The 27,751-nt window shown below is 40.5% G+C and overlaps 1 protein-coding gene across 4 annotated transcripts in view; it reads right to left on the bottom strand.

Annotated features, from left to right (window-relative positions):
* APP (amyloid beta precursor protein) overlaps positions 1 to 27,751 on the bottom strand; it is a 223,173-nt gene that overhangs the window by 10,093 nt on the left and 185,329 nt on the right. For 2 of the 4 annotated variants that reach the window (XM_082332177.1, XM_082332179.1), the window contains 3 exons: positions 19,708 to 19,929; positions 12,739 to 12,792; positions 1,742 to 1,842 (listed from right to left, as the gene is read on the bottom strand). In XM_082332177.1, the coding sequence (XP_082188303.1) occupies positions 1,742 to 1,842; positions 12,739 to 12,792; positions 19,708 to 19,929 (377 nt within the window). The remainder of the gene's footprint in view (positions 1 to 1,741; positions 1,843 to 12,738; positions 12,793 to 19,707; positions 19,930 to 27,751) is intronic. The other 2 variants (XM_082332178.1, XM_082332180.1) reach the window with 1 other exon arrangement.

Raw genomic sequence — 27,751 nt, 5'->3', positions numbered from 1 at the left:
CTTAATGTAGAGTTAAAATGTGAACATTCATAAAGAAGAAAATAACTGCAATTTCAGCTCAATTCAGAAGTTTGCATGTAAAATACAATGCGCAGCTGAATTCAAAGCAATATCCTAAGGAGACTGTTTCAGTACATCCCACCAGGGCACAGAAGAAGGGAAACCCAGATGAAAGTATTTTCTGCTTACTGCTTTTGAATTAAAGCTAATGGAGAAGGGCATCAGCTAGACTATGGCATGCGGTAAATAAGCAATGCCCTGTAAGGCATCAGTCCAGTACTTTCTCAGCAATACCGGACTCCTTGCTCAGTCTCAATTGAAAAGATAACCTAGAGGACAGCTTACTAATTTTTAAATAATGGTTGCACCTATCAGTAAGAAGCATAGCATAAAATGCTTTAAAAAGCTGGAAAGGTCCCATTTTAAGCATCACACAGATTACCCGAGTGCAGGGATCTCAATGCATTCCCTATCAGCCACCACGGTAAGGGCAGTTTCCAGCACCAAACTGCTCGGGATGGTATCAAACCACTTCAACACTAAGGTTGCTGCTGGGAAGTGCATGTGACACAATAACTACTGTGCCTAGAACACATTCCTGCAAGTTCCTTCCCTTCAGTAAACTGCACGGGTTTACTCCATCAGGATGTTTAACCCATCTGAGCTAAGCACATCAGAATTTCCCAAATTAGTGCTAATGCATTTTGGATTAGCTCGTCAAACTGGGAATTCTCAGTTCTCGGCATCAAAGAGATGGCAGAATATCTTTTCACACAGTGATTGCCTAGTTCAAATGCAAATTTGAGTCCCATGTTAATTTTAATTTTCAGCACTACTTAGCTTTAAGAATATATTAAGAAAAAAAGCTTTCAAGTTTAATATCAGGATATTGAAAGTCACAGGACTGGAATCCCATCATGTAATATACCTTTACAAAAGAGGAAGCAGAAAAGGTTTATACTCAACACTGCTGTATGGGTTCTTCATTACTTATTAAGGGACTGAAAAAAGCTTTTAGAAGATGCTTGTTCTTACTTACATTGCTTTTGGTTGTTATTTTTGTGTTCATAAGAAGCACAGTTCAAATGGGGAACAATATTTTGCTCCTACCTGCCCTTCACCTGTTAATAATTTAATATACCTTAAGGAACAAAACACACAGATACAGCCAAGTACAAATTAAAATTAAGGTCAGTGGAGAATCTCTTCTTATCCCAAGCAGGCAACCTTGCAAAGGGTTATGCTCCATGGAGTTCAGCCTCCTTCATGTACCACCACCATCTGTTTTGACAGAAAAGGAATCTATTCCTGAAACGGTGTCACCCTATTTCTTGCTGCACCATGCTGCGTGTCTCCATCAAACATTTCTTTTTTTTCTTTTTTAAACTTACTTAGCATTTTCCTTCCTCTGTATCCCTCCTCTTTAGTTATGTGACCATGACAGATGGACTGTGGGACAAGTATTGCCCATATGACCACATCCAGTCACGTGGCAGTGCAAGGGCAGGAACTGTCAGAATTTCCTCTCATGTGAGACTTTCCATCCTCTCTGCTGAAATTGTTCCACGTTTACTCTCATTTAAGAGAGAACCAGAAAAATCATAATCTGTTCACGTGAAAACTTTTTGTTGGCACTTTCAGCATCCACATCAGTCAGGGGAAACACAGCCATAATTGACCCACTAGTTCACGACTCAATCAGCACCTCAAAATGCACGTGTGGAAAGCACTGTTCACTCACCAGCTTTTGATGATGAACTTCATATCCTGAGTCATGCCGGAACTCTGCATCCATCTTCACTTCAGAGATCTCTTCTGTTTTAACGTTGGTCAACCCAGAACCTGCATTGCACCGCAATGACAATTCATTAAAGTCATCGACTCAATTATGCTCTGCTTACCTCCACCATTACAAGTGCAGAAGGCAATGGTATCATTCACGCAGAGGAGGTGTGATGCAAAGTGAAAGGGAACTGGGAGGAAAGTGAGGTACATCTCATGTTTCAGTCCCACTGAGGTGATACAGAATGAGCTGGTAAAATTTCTCCTCTGTTAAATGTTCCTTAATCCACTGCGGCTGTGTTGGTACAAGCATCAAAGGCTTTCAGCATGAAACACTGCAAGAACAAAGCTGTGAGGGACCAACAGCGGTCTCCTGAATTGGCTCACAGGATGCAGACAGATCTGCTCTGACAGCCTCTTTAGCCATGTCAAGAAAATTTGGTGTTTAGGCCAAAATCTTCCTCATCCCGAAGCTCGGGCTGCTGTGAGGAAAAAACATACCCATGGTGTGAGGTGGGGAACCCCAGATACTGTATTTTCTTGCTTCCTGTGAGTCTGTACCTTTTGCACAAACATGCACAAGTAAGAGTTATTAAAACGTTTGTGAAGTTTACACAGTTCTTATTTGTTTTCGTACTTCAGACTGCTCAGAATTAATATGATTCAAGTCTTGACTTCTGCCTGAGAGATGATAACTGTCCCTCTTGATTAGAAATGTACAGTAAAGCAAGTAAGCAAAGCTTGCAGCGATTTTAATTGTAGATAGTTTGCAGTCCTGTTCTCCCCTTATGAGCGCGAAGGGGAGACGCTGCACTTTAACTGGAAAGAAGGCCCGGATTTCCTCCTGGAAAACAGCCTTAGGAGAATGAGCCAGACTTAACAACAGCTGAGCAGTGCATCCTATATATGTATCTATGAATGTTTTGTCCTGAAAAGCTGGCTCTGGCTTATAGAGAACATATGGGTATTCATGTAGCTGGTTATTTTCCTTCTCAGTACCAACTGACTGACATTTATATTTCTTGGAGGTACAAACACTGCAGAAGCGTGGTGTTTATGAGAAGTTATTTCCTCACCCTATCTAATGTGATAAGAACAAACTGGTTCATATTCCTTGTCTATATTTATTTTAGCATTTTATCACTCCAACTCTTCTCTCCAAGCCTTCATTCTGATTCTTAGTATTTTGGGCTGACCTTAAGCTCTGATGCAGAGGAAGAACCTCTTCTAAAATTCTCAACACTACCGACTGCTCTTGTGCTCCACTGTCGCTCTGGACTCTCAATAAATTCTTGAAGACTTCCATGTGCCAATGAGCTCCACAGTCTGAAGTAGCACTCAATGCAAGAATTATTGCCCTCTTATTGCCTTTGAATGTGCAATTTCTTTTTTCAGTAAATGCTGATTTATTTTTTTATTATGAGTCAGCAAGAACAGACCTTCCCAAGAACATCTCTGGACTGTACAGACAATCCCATTCTAAGGTTCTGATCTTTCTTTTCACAGTAAACCATACAAAGGAGAGAATAAGAATAATCTTCATGCAGTAAAGTATTTATGGTTATTTTCTTGAACAGTCTGACTGCCCCATAAATTCTACTTTAGTAAGTGTCTTTTTTTTTTTAAGGAGTAAAGCACTTAAAGATCTCAAATTTCTTTACTAAGCATCTGGTTTTTGATGCCACATTACAGTACTGACACAAGTATATTATGACATTTATATACAAGAGACCACTTCTAAACACAAGAACCGTAATGTACTTAAGGAATTGCAGTTTGAAAACAAACCATGATGTTCTGTCAATGAAATGAAGAAGGAAATGGAGATGAAGGAAATAAAACTCACATGGTACCTGAAAAGAGGTTTAACTTTCTATCCTTGAAGCAGCTATGGTTAGTTTCCCAAACTAAAATAAGAATACAATTTATTCTCCTTTGTGCATCATCTCAAAATAGCCCCTACACCTGCACCAACGGGAAGTGAAGAAAATGAGAACGTGTATCCGGCTGCACAGAGGCTCGCCTCTTCAACCCCCCTGTCTGTTTGGTTTTAGGATTAAAAGGGGAGAGGGAAAAAAACAACAGTAGAATAGCAGTGCTTCACACAGATTAAATAGCTGGGGGGGAAAGGGCTTTCCCAGGACTTGGTTCACTGCCCACAGGTGTAGCAGCTGAAGAGGCAGCTGGCTCCCAGCTGCTCGCCACTGCCCATGGCCGCACTTGCTGCCCCTTAGACACGCTGGCAAAAGCACCATGTGGAAACTTGCCCAAGGCAAGGGCCTGGGGAATCGTACAAGTCTACTGCTACAGTTGGCACATCCACTGAAGCTATAAATATTGATTAGAACACATCCACACATACATGAAATACATCTGTGAAGAATCAACTTCTCTTTTGTTGAGGGAAGTCCTGCCTCCCAAACCTCTTAGAGCTCACCAAGAAGAGTTAGGAAGCACATGGGAAACAGTGATTCGGCTTGGAGTGAATCTGGATTTCCAAAAAGCCTTTCAGAAGGTCCCCGATCAAAGCTCTGGCAGAAGCTAAGATGGCAAGGATTAATAGGGAAAGTCCTACATGACTTTCCATAACTGATTAGGAAAATAATAGGAATTCCTAAAGATAGGAAATGAAGTGCAAATACACAGCCATTTTTCACAATGGAGGAAGGTTACCAGCAGGGTCCCACAAGGATCTGTGCTGTGCTGTTTGTGTGATCTGGATAAGGGAGTGAATAGTGACGTGACAAGCTTTACTGAAAAAAAATAAAAGAAAAAAAAGAGGACAGTCAAATTAAAACCAGCTGCAAAGAACTGCAGAAGGATATTACAAATTCTGAGTGCACAATACAAGGGAAATGGTATTCAATGTTGATATAATGTAAAGTGGTGCTCACAGGGATACACAGCCCTAACTATACATACACAACAATGGGCTCTAAATTAGCTCTGTTCCACCCAGGACAGAGACCTTGCAGTCATTGCAGATAACTCTCTGGGGGCAGGTGGCTCAGTAGCAGTCAAAAAGGCAAAGAGAAAGCTAGGAGCAATTATGAAGGCATAGAGAAAACAGAAAACATCGTTACACCACTATATAAATGATGCATCCTCATTTTAAATCTGGCTATCCATTCTGGTCACCCCACCTCAAACAGAGGCAGAAGAACTAGAAAAGATAAAAAGCAGGGAGAGACAGACAATCACTGGTATGGAATGGTTTCTGCACAAGAAGGACTAGACAAATCGGCAGCCTTCAGACTGGAAGAGGCAACCAAGGGGGAACACTACAGAGGTCTATACGACTGTGAATGACAAGGAGAAAGTCTACAGGAAATGGTTATTCATTATTTCTCCTAAGAAAGTACAGGACACCAACACGGCTATGACACAGCAGATTAAAAATTAACAAAAGAAAGTGTATATATATATAATTTGGCACAATGCAAAATTGGACTGTGGAACTCATTGGCACAAATCATGAGGATGTTCAAAATACAAATGAACAAATGCAAAGAAGAAAGGTTCATCCAGGGTTACCAAACACAATGGTGAAAAATACAATTTCCAGTCCTGGAGGTCTATCAAATGCTGGCTGCCAAAAGCTCAGAGGATGTGCCAGGAGCATAAGGCAGAGGTGAAGTCTGTAAGTATCCTGTATGCACCGCTGCTAGAGGCAGGGTAATGGGCTTGGGTACTTCTGCTCTTGGGCTCTGACCACTTTCAGTGAAAGTAAGCTATGATAGCTTAGACTGTGGGTCTTTGTTAGCTTCAGTTAAACAGAGCCAAACACCACACAGCAGCATTTCAGGAGGCAGAACAGGTCAGGAGCCTTCACAGCACTGGGCGATAGAGGGTGGTAAGTGCATCAGCAGTTTCAGCTGCTGGAAAAACACAGGCTCAGGCCTCCCTAAAGCCACATTTCTTTGAGGGTTCCCTTTCCTCCTCCCACATTCCCATCAAACAGTAACGCTGGAGCTGTACTTCCAGCAGGCAGCAGGTTAAACAATCTCTTGCCTTGACATCGGGCAAAAAATTTTTGCTTTGGGCCATGCGACCAAGGTCTGGTGGTCTACTTGGCCTTACTCACCAATCCACAAAAATGCCATAGGATCTGAACACAAAGTAGGACCTGGTATTAGGAAGTTAATGATGTTAGACTTACTAAAACTTGTCTTTGGCAGCTAGCACAGGAAAAAGGTCAGAAAAATCTTCTGTTGCACTAACAACCCTGATAGCAATTTTTTCCTTCCTCCTATCTCTCTTAGGAGTGAGGAAAAAGACTTTTAAAAGTACAACTAGGGTAAACTGGTGGTCTTCTGCAAATAATTGATTATATAGTAAGAGAAGAATGACTCTGCACTGGATTCAATTAAATACCTGGTATGAGACAAAAACATATATGAGGTTACACATGCCTTTCCACCATGTTACATAATAGAATTTAGACTTTCTATTTAACAGACTTCTCTTTATTTCCAGTTCATTCACTTCCCTGTCCTGGTGACTACATACTTAGACCAGCATGCTAAAATCAAAGATTTATTTTTCAAAGGTAGTAACTGAAGAAGGAAAAACTGAAGAAGGAAAAACTAACTGAAGAAGAAAGAAAGGTTTTTCCAAAACTTTTATCAGAGGTGTGTGAATCAGGTAAGATGCAAACAGCTAAGGGCTGCCTAATACCACTCCACTCTTGCACTGAAGACAAGCATACGAAGAAAAGTTAACTGTATGACAAGACCTTTAATTCTGACACAAAATGTCTTTTTCACTACCAAGTTTAAAATACACAACCCAAACACAAAAGCCAGTGTAAAAGAAGAATAGTGAGAGCAACAGCCTCACTGCAAATTCACAAATAATGATAATCATTAGTGCTTTTTCTTCTGAATTACATATTATCTTTAGGGAGTTGCATTCCTAATTACTTTAATTTAAAAATGCTACAGTTCAGCTGGTAAATATATTAACTTTCAACTCCTTAGAAAAACTGACAAAACTATTTAGCCATCAAAAACATGGGCTTAAAAGCATCTAGTAAAATCCAACAAAATGAACTATCTATGATGGGCTTTTAATTATATTGCTGTTAATTAGCAATGTTAACTGCTTTTATACACACGTGTATACATTCACGCACACACGTAGCCAAACATCAAAAAGAGCAGCATACGCAAGCCTTATTATTCCTTGCCCTTAAAGGAAAAAAAAAATATTAAAAAAACATATGGAGTTAAAAACTACTCATATGAAATGAAAACCAAGTAGCTGCTTTGGGGAACACTTTATTCTCACACAGATGAGCTTTTCCGTTTGTGTAAATATATATTTAGGCTTTAAGAAGGATAAGAAAAAGAGGATACAATGATGCAATTAGGTGTACATTATCTACTACACTCCTTGTAATTGCTTAATCTACTGCTTAAATAACAGCCTAGCAAGATTTTGTGATTTTGTTTTGCAAGGATCTGAAACAGTATTAGCTGTGACTGTGGTCTTCCAGTTACTTTTAGAGTTAAAAATTAAACCTCCAAGCGAAGCACAGTGGAAAGTACCAGACCTGGGCGGTCTCTACATAGAGAAAACCCGAAGTAGCACGTTTAAGCAACAGATGTAATGACTGCATTCAGGAAAACATTTAACTCCATGTCTGTGAAGTGTATTTGAGTAATGGCAAGAAGAAGAAAAGATTTGTTGAATCAAGTGTAGTAAACAGCTTTACCTGGGTAAAGCTTCATCTGAAATAAAAAGGGCAGATGGAAAGGAATGCAGTGTTTGAACAACTACCCGGGTAGACAGCCGCATGTTCTTACTCGAAGTTCAACTATTACTTCCATATGACTCTATGACTTTGTGCAGGTCGTTTCATTTTGAAATGAAAGAAGAGGAATGAAGATTGTGTACTCACTTATAAAGATCAAAATGAAGATTATATACTCAGTTTTTGTAAGGACAACTCAAATATGTTGGAGGAATAAGTACTTTTAAGACTGCATGGAACTAAAACTTTCTGGTCTCTCCTTAGAAGTTAGTAAAATGGTGGTTCGCTTTTGCTGCATGGATGACTACAGGGCTCTCAAATCGGAGAAAGCAGAAAATAAGTGCAAAAAAGAATGTTATCTTTTTTAAAAAAAGAATTTAATTGGAACGTAGTATGAAATAATTCTTTCTCAGAATACCAGAGATTATTTTACATGTGTGTAAAAATGAATAATCAAAACAAGTAAAATTTGGTAATCTTTCTGGCATGACAATGCAGATGCGTGCATGTGCACATGTAATTGCATTCACAGCTAATAACCATCTGATTTATAAAACAAAACAAAACAATCCAATGGAAAAAAAATCCGTTAATGATTTTTATTTGGTAGCTGCACAGAGTTGGTTTAAGACAACTGTATTGAACTAACATCACTAAGACAGGAAAAAAACCCCTGGCAATTTCTGGCAAGAAAATCATAAATAATTCACTAAGCTGCTCTATGCCCTCACCTCATACAGATTGCAGCATATGTGCTAATGATTCTGCAGAACAGCCATTGCCTCTGCAACCATGTATAAAAAAAAATCCCTCAGCTTTCTATATAATGTAACAAAGATGGACATGTCATGATTTATCAGCGGAAGGGCCAGAGACACAGAAGCAGCTTTCTGTGCAATGTCTCCTCAAAATTATTGACTGTTTGCAAAAACAATCAACTGACAAAGAGCTGGGAGAACGCAAAAAAACCCCAAACTATACTACACGGAAGAAAGTAACGCAGTTAATATCATAAAATTGTTGCACTGTGAATTACAGGCATCCTGTGAGCGATATAATTACAGCTGTTAGTGGTATAATTACAGTTGCAACTGTGCAACAGATGAGAATATGATCTACCCTGAACAGAGCACTGGTTATTTTCTTTATCACCTTGAATTTCAGAAAATCTGCTGATACTAAGCAACATCCATTCTGACGGCACGTTTTCTAATCTTCACCGAACTTCCACAGGTCAGACCTGCTGAGTTAACATGAGTAAAAAGGAGCTTGCTTATGAGTATCTGAACATGTTTTTATACGTATATTTATGTGTGTATGTGTCTGTCTCTATACACACACGCACACAGAGAAAAAGTTACTAATAAACACATACCCAAAATTCAGCTGCAAGAAATTAAATGTTCATCATGAAAAAGCGACCTCTGGGGCACAGGCAAGAAGAAAACACTATTGAAAAAGCTGTTACAGTGAGGCCATCAAGGAAAGAGGTATCCTTTCCATTTGAAGCTCTTCCTATGGAAGTTCTTGGGCTGGATTGAAGCCTTCGAACGTCTCCCTGTATGAAGCAACTTATAAATAGCAAGAAACATGTCATCATCTCTTACCATTTTGTGCTGTATTAAAAAATAGCTCACTGATGACTGCTTAGCACATCTCGATATTTTCCTTCCCTTTGACCTTTATCTCTGTTTACTTCCTTCTCAGGAAAGAGATGACAAAAAAGGGATTTAAGCATAATTCTTACTTTTGTTCCTCCATTTGTGAACTAAAAAGGAGAAGGACAGTGTGTGGAAGCACTTGGCTCCTTTTCAAATACCAGTGTGAATCACACCTATGTTGTATCTATATTAAGAAATGGGGGTCCCCCCTCACATTACTCTCCTCCTGGGACTGATGTAAATCAGATTGAAATTCAAGCTTCAGCCGCTGACAACGAAGGTGGAGTGCAACAGAGAGAGGGATTTGGACAACTGGCTTAAATTTTTGTAAATGCTTTAAACTTGGTCCTTACTCAAAAGCTTTTCTGCTCTATGGACTGGACAACTCTTCACACTTCCTGACTTCACTCATAGACTTTATTTTTTGAAAGAGCGAGATCGATGTGGTAAAGTAACAAGATTCTAGTTATCACCAATACTACTAACAACAAAAGTACTTGCTCTTGTTTTCTGTACTGGGACCAAATTATCTCTCTTGTGGGAAAGGGACAAAGATCATTTGCATGATTTTGATCCACTTTTAAGAAAAACAGAGTAATCATTATTAAGAATGTTGTGTGGGTGAAAAGTGGTAAAAAGAAAATGGAAAAGATAAAAAAGGGCACATGTTTGTATGTTTGTCTTAGTCCTTTCAGAGCTAATACAAAACATTCACTTGTTCTTATTCCTAGGCTTGGACTGTTGCGGGTTGACATGACACCTGTATTTTCACCCTGAAGAAGCAGGTCACCACCTTACTAGTTGAGCAAAACAAGTAGAAGCACAAACTGGAAAGTCAGGACTATGAAAAGGGCAAACCTTTCAGGAAATCAGCAAGAATCTGGGCAATTAAAACAAACCAAAATGTTACAAGCAGCTGCATGTATTAATCTGCCTCCAGGTCCCTTGTTAATACTTTTTCATTCTAGAATAATATTCTCGTTTTTCAGATTTTTTTTTTCCCCACAAAGAATAGCCCCAAACCATAAAAAACTGACTATCCCAAAAGGATAGTGACTGCAAAAAAAAGTATCTCTTTTCCTTCTTTAACCACTAACATAGAAATGTGATTTATAATTAGCAAGTAAAACAATTTTAAAGCATACATTTTTAAACTATCAGAATGCCTTTTGTATTTCACAGTTTAATTAAGCATCCATTTGCTTTCCTCTATTCCTAGTTTATGAAGCTACTCAGACTGGTATAAGTTTTTTGTTAAATTGAAATTTTATCACAGATGAATTGTTTTTAAAGGATGATGAAAAACCAAGTGGACATTTATTGCCAGAATTTGTATCAGTAAGGGCAAATTTGAAGAAGTCTGGACCTGGTGATTAAAGACATAAGGAACTGAAGGTCTACCAGGAATGGTGAAGAGAATACGTTTTGCTTACTGTTACAATACATTTAGCACTACTATAAAGGGCAAAATCCCTATTTCACATGCACATGTAAGACACTATGCTGTGAAATTCGGAACGCAGGCACAGCGGTGAGAGATCTCAATCTCTCCAGGGAAGCAACCATCCCTCTGCATGGAGGAATGCGACGTGCATCCTTGCCAGGCTGGAGGGGTTCACTCTCTGTGCCAAAAGCAGAGTGTGAGCCTTTGCAGCATTTAAACTCTGTCCTAAAAGTGACGAAGGCGACACAGGCCCCCGGGCAGTACTACTTTTGCACTTGAGCAGAAAATCGAGGAAATATCCCATGTGATTTTCGCAGTGCAAACGTTACCGTATCTGCTGCAAATGTCAAGCCATAAGGGTCACACGCTGAAATGTTTTTTACCTCTCCTTATCGTACACGCTCACAAAGATCAGTCATGACCTACGCTAGCCATACTTTCAGTACTATTTGTATCACCCCAACCAACAAAGCACTCTGATACAGTGGACTGAAACACATCATTTCATGCTGAAACTAGAGTGCGGCAACGTCAGAAAATCCTTCCTCTAGAGAAGGGACACCGAAGATTTCTCTCACATGTGTATGTGTGGGGGAATAGAAGGGAGGAAGGAATAATCTTTAGTACTAAATATGGGCCTCATTACAGGAGATTTTCCAAGATAACTGAAATTAAAATAGTTAACAACCACAAACTTTAGTATTACAAGAAAACTGCTAGATTGAACTAACATTACAGAATCCAGATTAAACATATTCATGTTTCATTTCTGATGATATTTCTACTGCTCTTGGGGAAGAAATCTAATCCAGAAGGCAGAGATAACCCCGTACTGGGGGGATGTTCCCTGATCCCATGATTTCTGGCACTGTTGTACAGTTCTGTACCTGTTTCCAGGCTCTCTTCATGGAATGAATGGAGACTTTAAACACAAGTAAAGATGTCAGACTCCTAAAGCAGTGCGAGGAGCACATCACCTGGCCAGCCTTGACATGTATCCCAATCGCTGTAACATATGAGCTTATTTTACTTCCCACTGTAGCAATTTCCTTAGTCAGTAAACTCCAGTTAGTTATCAGAAATATTTAAACACACTAGGAGGGTGTTGCCCATAATGCTATCTAATGGATGTTTGGAGGAAAAGATGAAGGGAAAAAGAAGACAGATTGATCAGTTTTATCTGGTCTGAAGAAAAAACCCACAATGACGATGTGACACTGAAATAATTCTGACCCGAAAATATACCGATCTAATCTCACTATGTGTTGGAGAGTAACTTCTTCTGAAATAAAAGGCTGTTTGCTCTGAATGGAATCGGCCATTTCTAGATAATGCTAAACAAAAACAAGGGGAAAAACAACCTATAAAGCAAAAAAGTTAGTATGAAAAGCAATCTTTTACCTTTGAAAATTGGATTTGTCCCATTTAACTTTTCCAAACATTTGCAGCCTCACTCAAGCTAGTCATCTGCTATTACTCTGAAATCAATAGGAAGACACAGGTACCTACAGAGGGCAAATAATCACCCCTCTATAGCCTAGAATGGAATGAATAGCCGTATAGAGGTATCCTCAGTGAATCCAGAGGGAGAATATATGTGTCAATTTTTAGATATCTGGAGTTGGCTAAGACAAATATCACAGCAAAAAATCTTGATGTCCCCCGCAATTCTAAAATTGTATGCATGAATCCTTCATTAGCCCCAACTTACAAGAAACTGTACACTCTACGTAGAGGACTGGACATTTCTGTCACACATTTCCAAATTAAAAGTGCTCTCTGCACTACGGGGTACTGTGCCTACTGCCTCCTGCACCTGCCAAGGCCTGATTGCTAGAAGGGATGACAACTTGATCCGAGTGCCAGTTCTGGGTCTCTGGGTCCCACCCCCTCTGCAAGCACCCGTTCCGAGCACCCTTGACACAGCACTCACGCAGGCTGACAGGGGCTTGTGTGGGGACGCTTCCCTGGGTCATGGCAGCGCGTTACATTTTAAGAGAGGGTTATACCAAAGAAAAAGTGACCATTTCAGCTCAAGCAGACCACATGCATGCTGGGAAAACACAGGTTAGGTAAAAGCCATGCAAGTTATATACCTGGTCGTGTGGTGAGTCCTCTGTCTGCAGCTGGGCGGGCATCAACTGGCTCAACTGGGCATGTGCAGAAAAGAAACAAAAAAGCAAACAAAAAATAAACAAAATCCCCCAAAATGATAAAGTCAACTGCTCTTCCGCTGGGACAGTGCAGGAGAGACGTACTGCATAAACAATGTTACCAAAGCAACAGCTAGAACAGATCTGCCTTCAGTTAATCCTGGAAATAAAAGGAAGGGATGGGCACGACTTCAAAAGGAAAGCTTCACAACTGATGTGTCAATTTTACATCATATTCTGGTTACTGCTTAAAGTGAGAAACCATCAAGATCAAAGAATTTCTGCCTATAGAGCGAAACTGTATTCATTACATGCATACTTTTTCCAGTTGTCTGATCAGAACTGGCAGCAAGAACAGACATGATGAGTGAGTTCTTGCAGCCAGTCTTGATCAACGCTGACTTATAAACGCAGTGAATCCTGACTCCTTTTTCCTTTCAATAGGGATTCTTTACAGCACTAGCTATAAGGTTTGAAAAAAGTAAAGCACATTTTGAAAATACAATCAATACTTCATTCTGATATGCTCTGATTTGGACAGTAAATTTGCCTTCTGATTTTTGAAAGGGAAGCAAAGGAGAAACACCACTTTCTACCCAATTGTGTGTCACACACAGTTTTAAAACTCCTGTATTAACTGTACTAAGGCTTTACCAGCTGAAACCTAAGGTTGAAGAAGCTCACTGGCATTAATAGAAAATAGGATGTGCAAAACTTTTAGAGATGTTTGAGTCATTACCTACTGCCTCAGTTAACTCCAAACTGAACATACTGGAGAAATTCATTACAACACTCAGATCCACCCCCCCAACCCCCCTTTCTTTCTGTTATTTCTTTCTTTTGGCTCCAATACTGTTGCCTTCCTTACCTACCCAAGTGCCAGTGTCAGAAAGAAATTAAATTCAGAAATAAATTTTATGTTGTAGCTTGGAATTCAGAATTTTTAAAATAACATATTCTCATTCATTTGAATTTCAGAATTCAAGTATGAACCTTCTAACCAGCAGTAAGGGAGCCACAATAACATAGGAAATCTGACAAAAGCATCGTTTTCAATCATGAACTGCTCACTGTATTTGGCATCAGAAAATCACGCTAGCCTGATGATGCTGCTGACTTAAGCAAAGGGACCGCCCGTCTTCTTAGGAAGTCTGTGTCACTTGCTTAGTGTTCCTATGGGTTTGACAAACAACCTACCATGCTTGTAAATGAGAGCCTATGTGGCACCCATGTCCTTTGTACATAGGAGGTGACTGCAATAGCTCCTGCCTCCGGAAAAAAGCAGCCAGTTGGTTTTATAGCAGCCACAGACTGAAAGTGCATCTGCACATCTGACTTGGTTGTGTTTCCAGAAGGGCAGAATTTTCACAGAGCTTGCTGGCCTGGTGCTGCAGAGACAAGCCGTCAAACCGCTTTCCTTCACAGCGGTTCAGAGTGGCACTAGCAGACCACGTAATTGCTTTCCTTACATAACACTACATAAAACCCAATTTCCATCCTTGACTAAAAACTACAGTTTTGAGTATCTTCCTATTTAAGTCTTCTGCTAGGTTTTCCAATATTGTCTGCACCAACCTTTGGGTAGGTTGGCAGTAATTTTCAGTGGAAAGGACTGAAGGGAGGAAACAACCAAGGACCAACATTACGCAAACTGCTCCTGCAGAACCCTCCTCTGTCACCCTGGCCCCCGCCTCCTCCCTAGAAGGCTGAGGCGTTTTATTTCCCTCTCACTCAGCACTCTGTAACCCTACATGCCCAGAGCTATGGAGAACTGAGAGAGCAGGTTGTGGGTAGCAATAAAACTGGGAGTAGGTGAAGGGAGAAAAGGATGGAGAAGTTTCTGTTGTACAGTAGCATGGACCTGACCTCAGGGTAATGCAGTATTTGTGGAGTTTGGTGCAAGAAATAATAATTCTTCTTGTCATCTATAGTTCTGGAAGCACTTCAGAGGGGAAAAGGCAAACATCACTGGCACATTTCACAACTGACACAGAAGTGAAATCACCTGCTCAAGGTCACAAACCCACTGCAGGGCAAAAACTGGAGGCAAAAGCTCAGAGCCAAGGATCTTCCAAAGCAGATCGTGACTCCAGGCACCTAAGTGCAGCGTGCCCTGGGCAGCACGATACAAAGAAAGGCCGGTTTCTGGAGAGCCCTGAGCTGCCACCTTTTGAATTTCAGTTGCATTTTAAAACCTGCTTGCTCCTGCCCCAGTATGGATGTACACACAAACAGCAGTTAACTTGGAAAAATCTTGTCCGTGGGCTTCCTCACTGCCTGCCCCACTGGACCACACCACCTCACAACAGCTGATACAGAGGGGAGAAGTTTAAACCTATTACAGTATTTATCAATAATCAGAACTCTAAGATGTACTGTGTATTATTATAAAAACTGCATTCATTTTGATGCTCCAGAATCGTATTTCTCTTGAACACACTTCCATGTGCACAGAAATACACAGAATTAAGACTGAAAATTTATTTTCCAAATAGTCTCACAAAACCAAATTGGTATATACCTGCTTACGCTGACTATGCAGGCTTCATACAGGCTACACATCTGACCTCATATCTAATGTTAATACATTTCAGAAGAGCAAGAGAGAACATGGTTGCTCCTCTTTTCAAAAATAAAATAAAGGTGCATCAAAAAGCTCAAAAGCTGGTACAAACCAGGAGGCGAGGAGAGCTATGTGATGCTCACCTACCAACAAGAGCGTTGAAGGGAGTAACTGGCCAAGTCATGAGGATAACACAGTACATTCACAAAAATCTCACTTTAGATAAATACTTTGTCACTAAGGCTAACTGTAACTGCACAGTAAAATACAAATGGTACAACACTAAACCCAGTTAGTCATTGGCAAAATGCCCAGGGACCTTGGCAGTGTCAGAGCTTCACAGCTGTTTTGCCCCACCTCTGAAAGTATGTTTGTCATTGTTAAAATACAATTTTCTGACAGTTTGGTGGTGCCTTCTGCAGCATCCTCAGAGGGTATTTTTTGTTAACCTAATTTGTATCGCAATATGCTAGACATACATTCAGCCACGCAAGTTGTGTAGAGTATTACCTCATGCTTTGGATTAATTTCTGTGGACATTTACTGGGAAACTACCTCAGGGAAACAACAAGGAAGAAAATACTTTCAGAAACTACTGAGCTATGCTAGACTTTCAAGGTCTTTTTATTTTTAGGCTATTTTTCACTCATTCATCAGAAAAAGCAATTTTAGCAAAATAAACTATTTGCATAAAACTTAGCCTTTTATCTATACATGCAGTTTAGATTGGGAAAATTTCAATTGGAGTCATGAAACCTTGAGATTACACAGCAATGTACCAATCTGATACATTATTAATATCTCTGGGTGAAACATGGGATTAGATCATGGCCATGGAAGAAAACAGGCACGGGAACTAATGACAAATTTAAGGTACTTTTTGTAGTATTTTAACTTCATCGCTTGTACGCAGAACACTGGACACTTTGAAACAAAGACTTAATGGCTGCATTTCCTTCCACTTTTTCCACAATTACATTTTGGTTTAAGCATTCCCTGAATGGTTCATTAAGAACAAGCTCCATCGCTGTGACTGTGCCGGAGGGGGTGGGATCCCAGGTCCTCTGGGATCCTGTCCAGGATCGGTTTAGTTGCCTCTCAGACATCAGTGATCCCATTAGAAATTTGTTTTGCAACGAGGTCAATGATTTACCTGGTGTGCCTGCTCAGGACTGAAGAAAACTATTGCTTATACAGTGCTACAGCTCTTTGCAGTGAGGAAGTTGAGACTCTCATTCTATGTAGAAACCCGCCTGCATATGCCAGGCTGTTAGCACTCTGGATTTGTGTTCAGCAGAGTTTTAAAAAAGTTGACTTCATCTTTCAAACTAGACCTAAACAGTATCAACAACTGAACTTGTAACTTACTTGCCATCTGAAACTCCTCTGGTAGTTCTTAAACCTGCTAGACCAACCACTTAGCAGATTTCCCAGATACCAGGCCGTTCACATGGAATATGCTGTGATTTTCTTGATGGTGCTGAGTACCCTCAGCCCTCACCCTAGTAAATGGGAGCTGAGATGCTCAGTTCTCTGACTTTTGCTGGCATGCTCAGCATCTCCCAGCAGCAGGAGATGCTGACTGTCACTAATACTGCAATGGTTAGTCACTGTAGAACTTGAGGTTCCTCTAGCACATTATTTTTGAACTTACACCTTTTTTGATCAATGGTTATTTTTTAACAAACAGCAATGACTTGCTCAGTACTGCATAAAATACAAAAACCTCCCTGCATAAGGGGAACTTACTGTGTGAAAAATAGACTATGCAAAAAGATCTTCAGTGGAGAAGGAGAGGGAAAAAGAGAAGGAGAAAACTCCATCAACTGTTATTTACTTCTTGCTACTTCCAAAGCATATTATAACAAGACAGACACACGTTTTTGGAAGGTATTTAGACAAAGCCTGGGACTAGACCATGGCCACGGAAGAAAACAAGCATGGGAAGTGAGGACAAATGGCACACTTAGTCCTGGGTTTCTGGAACAAAGAGGTGGGAGACAAACACAAAGGGAAAAGATAAGGCTGTGAAATTCCCCTTTGTTACTATGAGCAAAGGTACAGAGAGGGTATCTAACGAGAGAAAGGAGGTATTGTAGGCATGATCACATTAACAACATTGTGGTTTGGGTAGATAACAGAGAAGTGTAACGGGGAAACAATAAGGACTTGAAGAGGTTTAAGTCTTCAAATAATTTCTATTTCTAACTGTGCAGACTTAAACACTAATAATGGTTGGCCTAACAGAATTGTTTGCAACAGTAACTTCAGGACAAATACAATCCTGGTATCAAAAAAACCCAAACCCTAAACCCCAACAACTTAGAGGCATTAAAGTTAAAAGATGTTCCCACAGTAAACATTAAGAAGTGCTGCAACAAACCCTGTCGTGCATTAAAATACACAGGATTGGATTCATAATTAAACAGTATATTATTCAAGGCAGGAGAGTTTTTGTTTCTTATTTGTAGTTATACATTTTAGAAGGAGAACCACGCTCAATATACTTGCCTATGGGAATTCAGTGTCACATTGAAGTATGTACCTTTCATTATTAAATTCTGGGCTTAGCCAGGTTTCTGAAGGAAAAAAAGGCTGTATGATTAAACTGTGGGTATGTCTGGGTGCACCTGTCTACCTAATAACTTCTGAACTTGGTGACTGAAATCAGTACATTTTGAAAGGTGGGAGGACAGACTTCAAAACTAATTAATTTCCCCCCTCCAAGTTTCATGAAAGCAGGCAGCAGGTATAGAAACTGATGCCCTGTATGCCTCAGCTGTGGGAAAAACTGCAGCAAGAGCTGTATTGGAAAATTCCTGCAGGACAGTCACCACCAGCTGGACTGTGGCCTGCTCCTGGCAGACAGCCTTGATACGTGCGCTATAGCGAGCTGCAGCTGATTTCCCAGGAAACTGAAGTTTAGCCTGCCAGCCTGGTCAGCCGTTTGTGCTTCTCGCCAGTACCTGACGCAATCCAGCCAGCTGCTCTTGGCCGCTCAGCACTTGGCTGCAAGTGCCCTCCAGACACGTCTGGAGTCCTTGTCACCATCTCCTGTCATCTGGCTCTTGCTGCTGGCCAGTCCATTGAGTTTGCTCCATCTCTCTCTGCTCTTTTTCCTCGTTCTTACCTGTAGTGCTGGACTCCCTGCCGGTCTGATTTTAGCCCCACTTCTGACCAGTCTCTCCTCTTCCCCTCAAATCTGGTATACTTCTGCCTCGTGCGTTTGTTGACCTTTGCTCAGATCCTAGCCATGTCTTTTCTTTCACTTCACCTTAGGCTTCTCTCTCTCCTGGGGATGACCCACTTTGATCACAAAACTGGTTCTGACTCCATTGATTTCAGCTGGCACCAACACCAGACCTGGCAAATCCATGTCCACGTCCCGTGTTTTGTCTCCCAAGCACCCAGCTGCCCACAGTCACTCGCACATCATGCTGGACTGAGACTAACTGCGTAAGGTGGGTCTCAAAAGTCATTCTGAGAGCAGGTATGGCCTAAGATAGTGGTTTCAAAAGACTTCTGGAGGATGTTAAAGTCTGTGCAGTTCAGCTACAAATCACAGATCCATAAAACACAAATTTGCCTGAAAAAAGACTTTTGTAGCTCCAACCTTTGTGAATCTCCTGCTGCTTTGCAGTTACAAACTTCCACCATTGTGATTACCTTAGCACTGAGCTGAACTGATAAAGGAAAACAAACACAATAGGAGGAACTTGAATGACATGATCAAAGTCCCTCAGGTTTCTGATTAATTGGCTCTGGCACCTAAGTAAACCACCAATTCCAGATTATACATAAATTATTAAAGTATTATGCAGTCACTTCAATAAGTTAGTCCATGAGCAACAGAAAACACTCCTCAGGAAAAAAGTTTTCACTAGCCAGTTGCATTGCTGAGTATGCAGGAACATTTCTGCAGTACATAGCAGCAAACCAGTGCAGGGGGAAATAAAATCAACTCTCATGCTAGGATTGTGCTGGATCTGTAATCATGTTCATGCTAGCAAATTAAAAGCTCTTCCTTAACTGAAACGCTCATTTCATCATGGCACAAATCTAACAACTTATCTGTCTCCCTTAGCTCATTGTCATGTATTTTATAAGATTGTCACTCATAATTTGCTGGAACACTGAAATTTATTGTGTGCCTAAATTCCAAATTTTAGCCAGGATTTTCTGTTCCATCGAAGAGGCACAGCTGACATGGCAGACCAGTTCTAAACTTAGAGTTGAGAACCTCTGTCCTGCTTACATCAGAAAGATGTCAATTTTCAGGGAACAACATGAAGAGAGATCACAAAGCTCAACTCCGAATATTCTGTGGTTTCTCCCCCTATTGCACATACCTTCATTTTCAGTATTGGCTGGAACAGAATCAACACCAAAGGGATGCCACGGCTGAAGGTCATCTAGGCTGAACTCGCCATCCACTGGAAGAAGTTCAACTGTGGTCTTAGTTTCCGTCAATGAAGGCATGAGAGCATCATTTCCATAGCTGATTCTGGGTTCGCTGATCATATTGGCCAAAACATCATCAGAATAGTTTTGCTCTTTCTGAAGTAATTCATCTGCAAGGAAATTTCAACACAGAAACTATCTGAAGGAGCCAGCATTTCTGAGGACTTATTTCCAATGCTATTAAGGTAATAATTTACTGTTACGAGATTCTGTTTTCTTATGATAAAGAAAAACATAAAGGCTTGGAATAGTCAAAGCTCTGTGATAAGCACTGCTGGTAAGTAAGGCATTTTTTTTGAAACATCAACCAGAATTGTTCACTACCATTTCCTACCCACTTTTCTACCACATAACAGATCACAGGTCTGTGCTTTACAAGTCCCTGGACTCTTCCCCACCACTTCTAAAAGAAGCACAAATCAATTCCCTTCAACCCAACATGTTGCCATAAGTTAACACACAAGAAGCCCACAGGAAGGAATATCGTTTTTATTTCCCCTTCCTCTTAAATGCTCACTATCAAAGCCCATCATGGCTCTTAAATCACCACAACAGTTACTGTATTAAATTGGGCTTGCTATAACACACTGAATCTGAAGAAACATTTGCTCCTTTAACATATATAACTTTGCCAAAACACTGAAGTAGTTCTTTGCTAAAAATCTTAAGTAGTAATAGGTGTCTGTAGGCAAATTATTTTACAAGGAACCAGGACCTAAAGCTGTACAATATTATCTGGGTTTTTTTGGACTTAAGCAAGGTGAGAACAATAGAAGCACTTTTCAGCTTCATCAGGTGTACATGACAGACTGTCCAACTCAGGGTTAAAAGTAAGCTCGGAGGTTGTGTGTGCTTCATTATTCCAACTCCCTTCTGACACCAAAGTTCATCTACTCTCGATCTTCCCCTTCACTGCCATTTTTTTTTGTAGGATCAACACAGTACTTGCAAGTACTTTGAAGGAACTTGGTGCACAAGAGCACATTAAAGTAAGCAAGCAATTGCAATGAAGAAGATAAATAACTGCTAATAATGCATCAATGTAATTAGCACACGGGCATTACAGAGCTAAATAGTTCAGAATCAAAGACTGTAAATGTTATGCAAATGCTTGCACACATGAGCACACACACATGACAGCTGATGATACAAAAGCTTTTATTAAGACTGGCTTCTCTTTTTACTTCATTAAGGACGCCCTGACTGTCACTGCTTCACACCCACATCTGAAACCTGTAGCAATTCAGGGACAGGAATCACCACTCCACGTGACAGACCCTTTATGTCGCTCTGTAGGGGCTCACTTATTTCCCAGTATCATCAGTGAGAAAGTGCATCTACATTTCTATACACACCAGAGCTTTACAGCCCTCAGTACAATCTTTTGAATGTTATTTCCCTCCCAACTTTACACCACGCCGTACCACCACAGACGTACGCTGCAACCATGCACCAGCCTTCAGTAAGGATCCCCAGCAAGTCATGAGCATTAGAGCTGGCACTGCTTTAGTGCCTTTATCAATGATGATATAGTAGCGCTCTGCAATATGTCTCTTAAAGACCACCTCTTAGTGACCTATTTGATGCAGCTCTCTGCCACCCCATTACTACACCAAATTTGGAACATCAAAACTAAACAAAATGTTGCAACCCCAGCCCTGGGGCGAATATGGCTTTTGAACCTCATAAAATGATGTTTTAAAACAAATTTTCCTGTTTAAACAGCAATTGCTTTAGTAGACAGTAAGCCTAATGTGTATACAAAATTTAATTCTGTGATTTAATTTGTTCATTAGAATGACTTACTAGGACAGTATAGAAAGCCTGCCTAACACTGAATTGTTTTTCCTGCCCTGTTCATTTTATTGAAAACAATATTGTAAGATACCTGATAAATCTTCAGCATCAAAGTCAAGTTCGATTTTTGTCTCCCCACTGCACTTACATTAATCCTTTATCAAAGTGTCTCCTTGTATCAGAGGAGACACAGGTGAAGGACTTCAATCTTCTAAGCAGACATTGTACCACATGACAGATATTAATTTTCATTAGCTAGGGATGACGAGACTTCACAAAAAAGGAGCTGGATGTTAGTGGCCTGAGTGAGAAGTCTGGTGTCCAAGTGCCTCGCAGGGAGCCATGGGTGATACCAGCTGAGCACATTATAACACCAAGTCATCACGAACCAGAGGGAAGTGAGTATTACAGTGCTGCTCAGCATCTTAGTGCCTGCAAGCCTTTTGCACCCAGGAACTGGAAGGGTTTTGGGGCGCAGCTCCTTTTGTTCCTGCTGTCCTACCTGTCCCCAGGGCAGCTCCCTGTTGTGTGGGGCAGCTGCGGAGAGCTGCAGCCCAGGCAGCGGTGGCGGGGAGCGGCACTGGGGGTGCTGTGCCCCAATTGCCCCTTTTCTCTGGGCGGTGCCGATCTTCCAGGACTCCTGTCTGTTCCCCACCGCCGATGCACTCTGTGTTACCTGCAGACAGCTCCTGCCCTTGGAAAGGGACAAACGGTGCGTGGAGAGGAAGGAGCAGAGGGAGAAGGACCTGGCTTGCAGTGGCTACAGTGCAGGCATGGCTGGGCCTGCCAGGCTGACAGCGAGAGGCACCCGACTCCCATCACGATACCGTGATTATATCCAAATCCCTAGAGGCTGGGAGGGATGCGTACACAAAGTCTCTCTCAGCGCTACCAAACCGGGAGCACGTCGTCGCCGGCGCTTGCAGGCTCCATTGTTTCCCATTCAGCTACGGCGCACAGCACGGACATTAACTGACCTGCACAATAGCTCAAGTGAGGCAGACAGATACTACAACCAGCAGATTATGATCGCATCCATTTCACAAGCAAGGAAACAATGGCAAAATGAATCAAGCCCATCTGACATGATGAATCAGACACTGAACGATAGTGAGGAATTGGAAGTTCCTGGCTTAGAAACTGTGCTGGAGTCCATCAGACTGCGGCAGCTGTGTCTGCACTGAGTAAATGATTTGCAAACAATTGTTTCGATCTCTGAACTACTAAAAAAGTTTGCCCTAGGATTTCCAGTTATTGACACTAGCTGGCAAAGTCCAAGATCAATTTTTCAGTGTTGATTTTGTTCAGAGTATTGATGGCTAGTTGAATCATCAGTTACGCTAATGGCAAGCCATACAGCCTTGCTGTTGCCCATCGACAGAGTATTCCCTCCCTTTGTCACAGCTGCCAGCTCAACTCCCCCACCCTGCAAAAGACAATTCCCTTAAATAAGCAGGGAGTACAGACACAGCTGGAGGCTAGGATGCGCATTCAAGACTGTTTCAGGGGTTTTCTTTGTGTGGTGAATATCTTCATTATTAGGTGCTGAAAATAGAGAGATTCTAGGCTGCTCTTCAAAACTTCATCTCCCCTCAAATGAACAGCACAAAAACCCCAAGACAATCTTCCTATAATAGACTTGTTGTTGCTGTTGTTGCTTGGCTCATCACCTCCTTGTAGTGTTCTGCTAAGTCCTGCCATTGACTAGAACGAGGAGGACATGGAAACTTTTTGTCACTCTGAGAGCATGTGCTCAAAAGCAACCATGGCCTTGGGAAAAACACACACTCAGTTGGGACCTCAAACCTCCCAGCAGCTCTGGACTTGGTGTGAGGGCGCACAATTGCTGCTTCTCCTTCAGGCACCCAAAGTTGTCCTTCAGGTACCCAAACCCCTTCTTTCTCAGGATGAGAGACAGGCTCACTTTTGGTACTTCAGTAAAATGCTTCTCAGACCTATCATCATCTCTAAGGAAGTTTCACTCCTTCTTGGGCTCACTGCAGGCATTTCCCCATGGGTCATTACTACTCAACAACAGCATCTAGAAAACCTGAAGTAAAATATGTTTGGGGAACGAGACAGAAGGGTAATACCACTACAACCTCCTTTCAAGACTATTCTCTTATCCCACAGAGTCACACGGAGCCAAAAGCAAAGAAGGAGCAGAGGAAAAGAAATAAAATTTAGTACATAATCTTCTGGTGGACGCTGGATTGTGAGAAGCTATTCGTCCACGATGCCCCTAGACCACACTTCTTGTAAGGCTTTGCAAAGAGCACTGTACTAACAAAGATACCATGGCAAATCCCAACAGAGGTAATGGAGACTTAGAGTGGCAAAACCCACACTATTTTGTAACTTTATCTGCTTTGTATTGGCATACAACGTTGTTTCCAATGTTGGGCTCGGGGGCATACTCACCCTGGCCCTTAACTGGCATAGTTATAATGACAGAAATCCCATGTAGAACAGCTCCACTTGCTGCCCCGGAACACCAGCAATCCGATAGTTACCTTTCAAATAATCATTTTTATTTAGTTCGTAGTTCATTATTTAAAGTTTCCAAAAGTAATCATAATATTTGTTTGTTGTGTTTTCTTTTCAGGGAGCCCATCTACCAGATGAAAAGCTCTGCTATCACTATCACGTGCAAGACTTTTGAATTTACTTGAAAAGGAGCTTTGAAATTGGCAATTGTAATTTTGAAACTTCTATAAAGCAATTTAAGGACTTAAACCAGATTAGAAACAACGTGCACCCAAAACACCTCTTCTAAATACTAGTTAAGACACCACCAAATTACACGCCACAGTTTTGACCCAACACCAAACTTCCTTTGTAAAACGACATCTATGTGATAGAATATATATTGATTCAACAAATACGGGTTTGGGAACCAGCCCAAATAAATTGGTACAAATGCAGAGTCCTACTGGCTAACATTCATCATCTTATCAGTCACCATTCAGTCTGAACTGAACATGTGTTTTTCCCAAAGTTATGGTTGCTTTTGAGCATGTGCTTTCAAAATGACAAAACTAAAAAGTGTCAGCAACCTCCTCATTCTTCTTAATGGCAGAAATTACAGAGTGCTTGAGTCATAGCAATTGCTTCATTTGCACGTGCACATGTATTATACCAGTTTGAAGACAGTTTACATCATACAAATGCTGTATATCACAATTAGGATTCACTAAGAACATTTACACAATCATTTATTACAGAGCATGTGATAAGACCTAACATGTTTAGATGCAGCTTTCAGTTGTATGCCTACTTTATGGGCTAATTCAATATGTCATAGTTCATCACCTTCAACACCAGCATGTGCCCAAAGGAGTTGCACTGATGTAACGCAGTCAGGTTTTAACTAAATTTGTATGTCTGCATCTTGCCAGCTGTATGAATCAAAACTCCCCCAAACTGGTAAATATGAAACCAAGACCTCCTTAAAGGCTTTGCCTTGGTGAATACTTTGAAACAAAACAAACCCAAAACATTATTTACCTGTATATCTGCATTTATATTAGAGCTCTTACATAAACTGACAGCATACTTGTAAGCCACAGTTACGCTAGTAGCACAAACTTCATGCAAATGAAAGACTTCTTTCGCATTCAGAAAGCACGCATATTTCCCCACAAGTCATTTCTACTGAGACATGTTATAAATAAGGGTTTATGTAGGGAAGTCCAAAATACAAAGTATTAGCAGCACAAGTAAGTGTTTTAGAGAGTTAACACTTATGGTTCAAAGGGCTTTCTGTACCTGCGATGAATGCAAATTCTACAGAGTCAGAAAGCTAGTTAAGTCACTTGTATATCCTGTGGGTTTCATATATGTAACATTGCATCAAGTAGGAGCTCCTCCTCTGAGGTGAAAGAGGAGAATATACCAGAGAATACCATGGATATTTCCTCCAGCCTCTGCCCAAGTCAGAGGAAATTTCAAGCACATGCTTAAATTTAATCTCACTGAAGTCTGTGCCTAACCACAAAGAGTTAAGCTCCACTGAATTTCAAGCATGTTGTTATTCTAAGGTGTTTTGCTGAATCAAGCATTGTAAGATTATAACGTTACGTACTACTAGGTGTCATAATTATAACATTATCAAGCTGTAAAACACAATTATGTGGTATTCAGTGTTGAACTAATTCATTTGTATAGCACAAGTCAAATATAATTTAGAGAGCGACTCTGATGAGAACTTTATTGGAAGTGACCTGCCTACTGGAAGGTGTGAGAGTGGCTTTGTTGCCTGCATGCTTTGAAGATGATGATAAAAGACCGATATGCTAGTTCATTACTGAGAAATACTGGAAATGAGCCCAACCTGCAATGCTTAGATGCATAATGACAGAGAAACGTGACCACCCCGTCAGATTTAAGCATCTTCTCTTCTGGTTAGCCTGTGAAATTACACCCCAGGTGGTCTTATCTGGAAACTTTTACAGTGCTGTATGTCTCTCTCTCAGGGTTAAACTGAGTCTGAAAGAGCAAGAACCATGGAAAACAGTATTTCACAGTTCTTATTTTCTGCCCTTTAGAGACAACACCACTAGGGCAAGAGTAAGTAGCAGCAATAGTTTTTCAGATTACAGAAATTTCTTATATGTATGAAAATCTTGTTCAATAAGGTGAAACAACTTTTCCTTTTTCAAGTTCTCAGAAAATGAACATTTAAGGTATTATGAAACAGCTGACCTAAGAAATTTTGCCTAGAAGTTAGTAAGAGAATAACCACCCCATAGCCTTAGACAATACCCTGTCGCCTAAGAACCAAGCTTTAGAAGAAACTCACCTCTGAACTTAATAACTGCAATATTTAGAACCATACTAAAAAGAACATGCTTCTAATATATTTTAAAAAAATCACAACTTTAACACTTTCATTTCTTTCCCATTTCTTGCTGTGTCTGCTCTTTCAGCATATATGGATTTCAATGTCTCCCAAATCACATCATAAAAACAACCCAAGTGAGTCTCCTGTAAGCAGGGAGATGTAATAATGTGTCAGTTAGATTTGCCTTGCAGGCTATTTGACTTAAATTATAAAAAACCCCAAAGATGTTTAAATCAGGTACAGAGCAATTGTCCTTTTGCAGGTAGATCATGTTATAACAAGTTTTCTGGTAGGGAACAGCGTTCAAAGCATGAGAAAGCCTGGAAGATCCAGTTCAGGAAAACATTTATTACCATGTAATGATTCATTTCAATATGACCTAGGTGTCTTTTCCATTACAGATGGACTTCAACGCAAATTTAGTTTGGTACATGGCTATGCAATTGCAGAGACCTTTGAGCAAAGGTTCATGAGAATTTCTACACCACTTCATCAAGGAAGAACCAGAGTCATTCTCTCCCATTTTTACAGCCTGCTATGAAACTCAAGGTCTTGAAATTTTGTCTAATTTTGTAAGAAGGCTGCTACGACACTCTTTACCTTCAGTGTAAGAATATTATAATTACTACAGACCCTTAGCTACCTGACAGCTACATAAATTAGTTATTAACTAAAATGAAATATCAATATATGGCTATAGATGTGTGGACATTTATATTTTTTTAATATTTAACAGCCACTGATCTGATTAATGACTGCATTTCCTCTTCAGTTCAAAGCAGAGAGTATTAAAGGAAGTTTGTGGGATAAAGTAAGTCTAAAACCAGAAGCTTGTGAGATCCCTGAAAAATAGTTATTAAATAGAAAATAAAGACCCTGATCTTCCCTTTCACAACTTCAAGCCTTTTTGTCCATTTCTGTGGTCTCCTTCCCTTCCTCTTATCCTCTCCTCATTCCATTCGGTTAAATTAATAATATTGTCTCAGAAAAATAATTCCCCATTCATAGCCTCAAAAGTTCTGGAGTAAAAATGCAGAAAAATCCTACTTCCATGTTACGCCACTCTTTTGGGTAAAAAATCTGAATGAAACATAGGGTTTTGTACTAGCATGTGGAAAGTTCCTCTCCAGGTAAGAGGATGGCAACCTAACATCAAGGTAGACAAGAAAATATTTAAAAATGCTTGGGGAAAAAATTGAATTGAAACTATACCATAATCAAGAACACGCACTGTATGTCATCACCCTGATCCACATAAGGCACTGTGACAAATTCCCCAGGTTTAAATTTAA

This window comes from Platalea leucorodia (assembly GCF_965183815.1).
Source record: "Platalea leucorodia genome assembly, chromosome: 2".
Taxonomy (NCBI): Eukaryota; Metazoa; Chordata; class Aves; order Pelecaniformes; family Threskiornithidae; genus Platalea; species Platalea leucorodia.
Note: the sequence above shows the minus strand (reverse complement) of the source record. Positions and strands in the feature narration are given on the sequence as shown.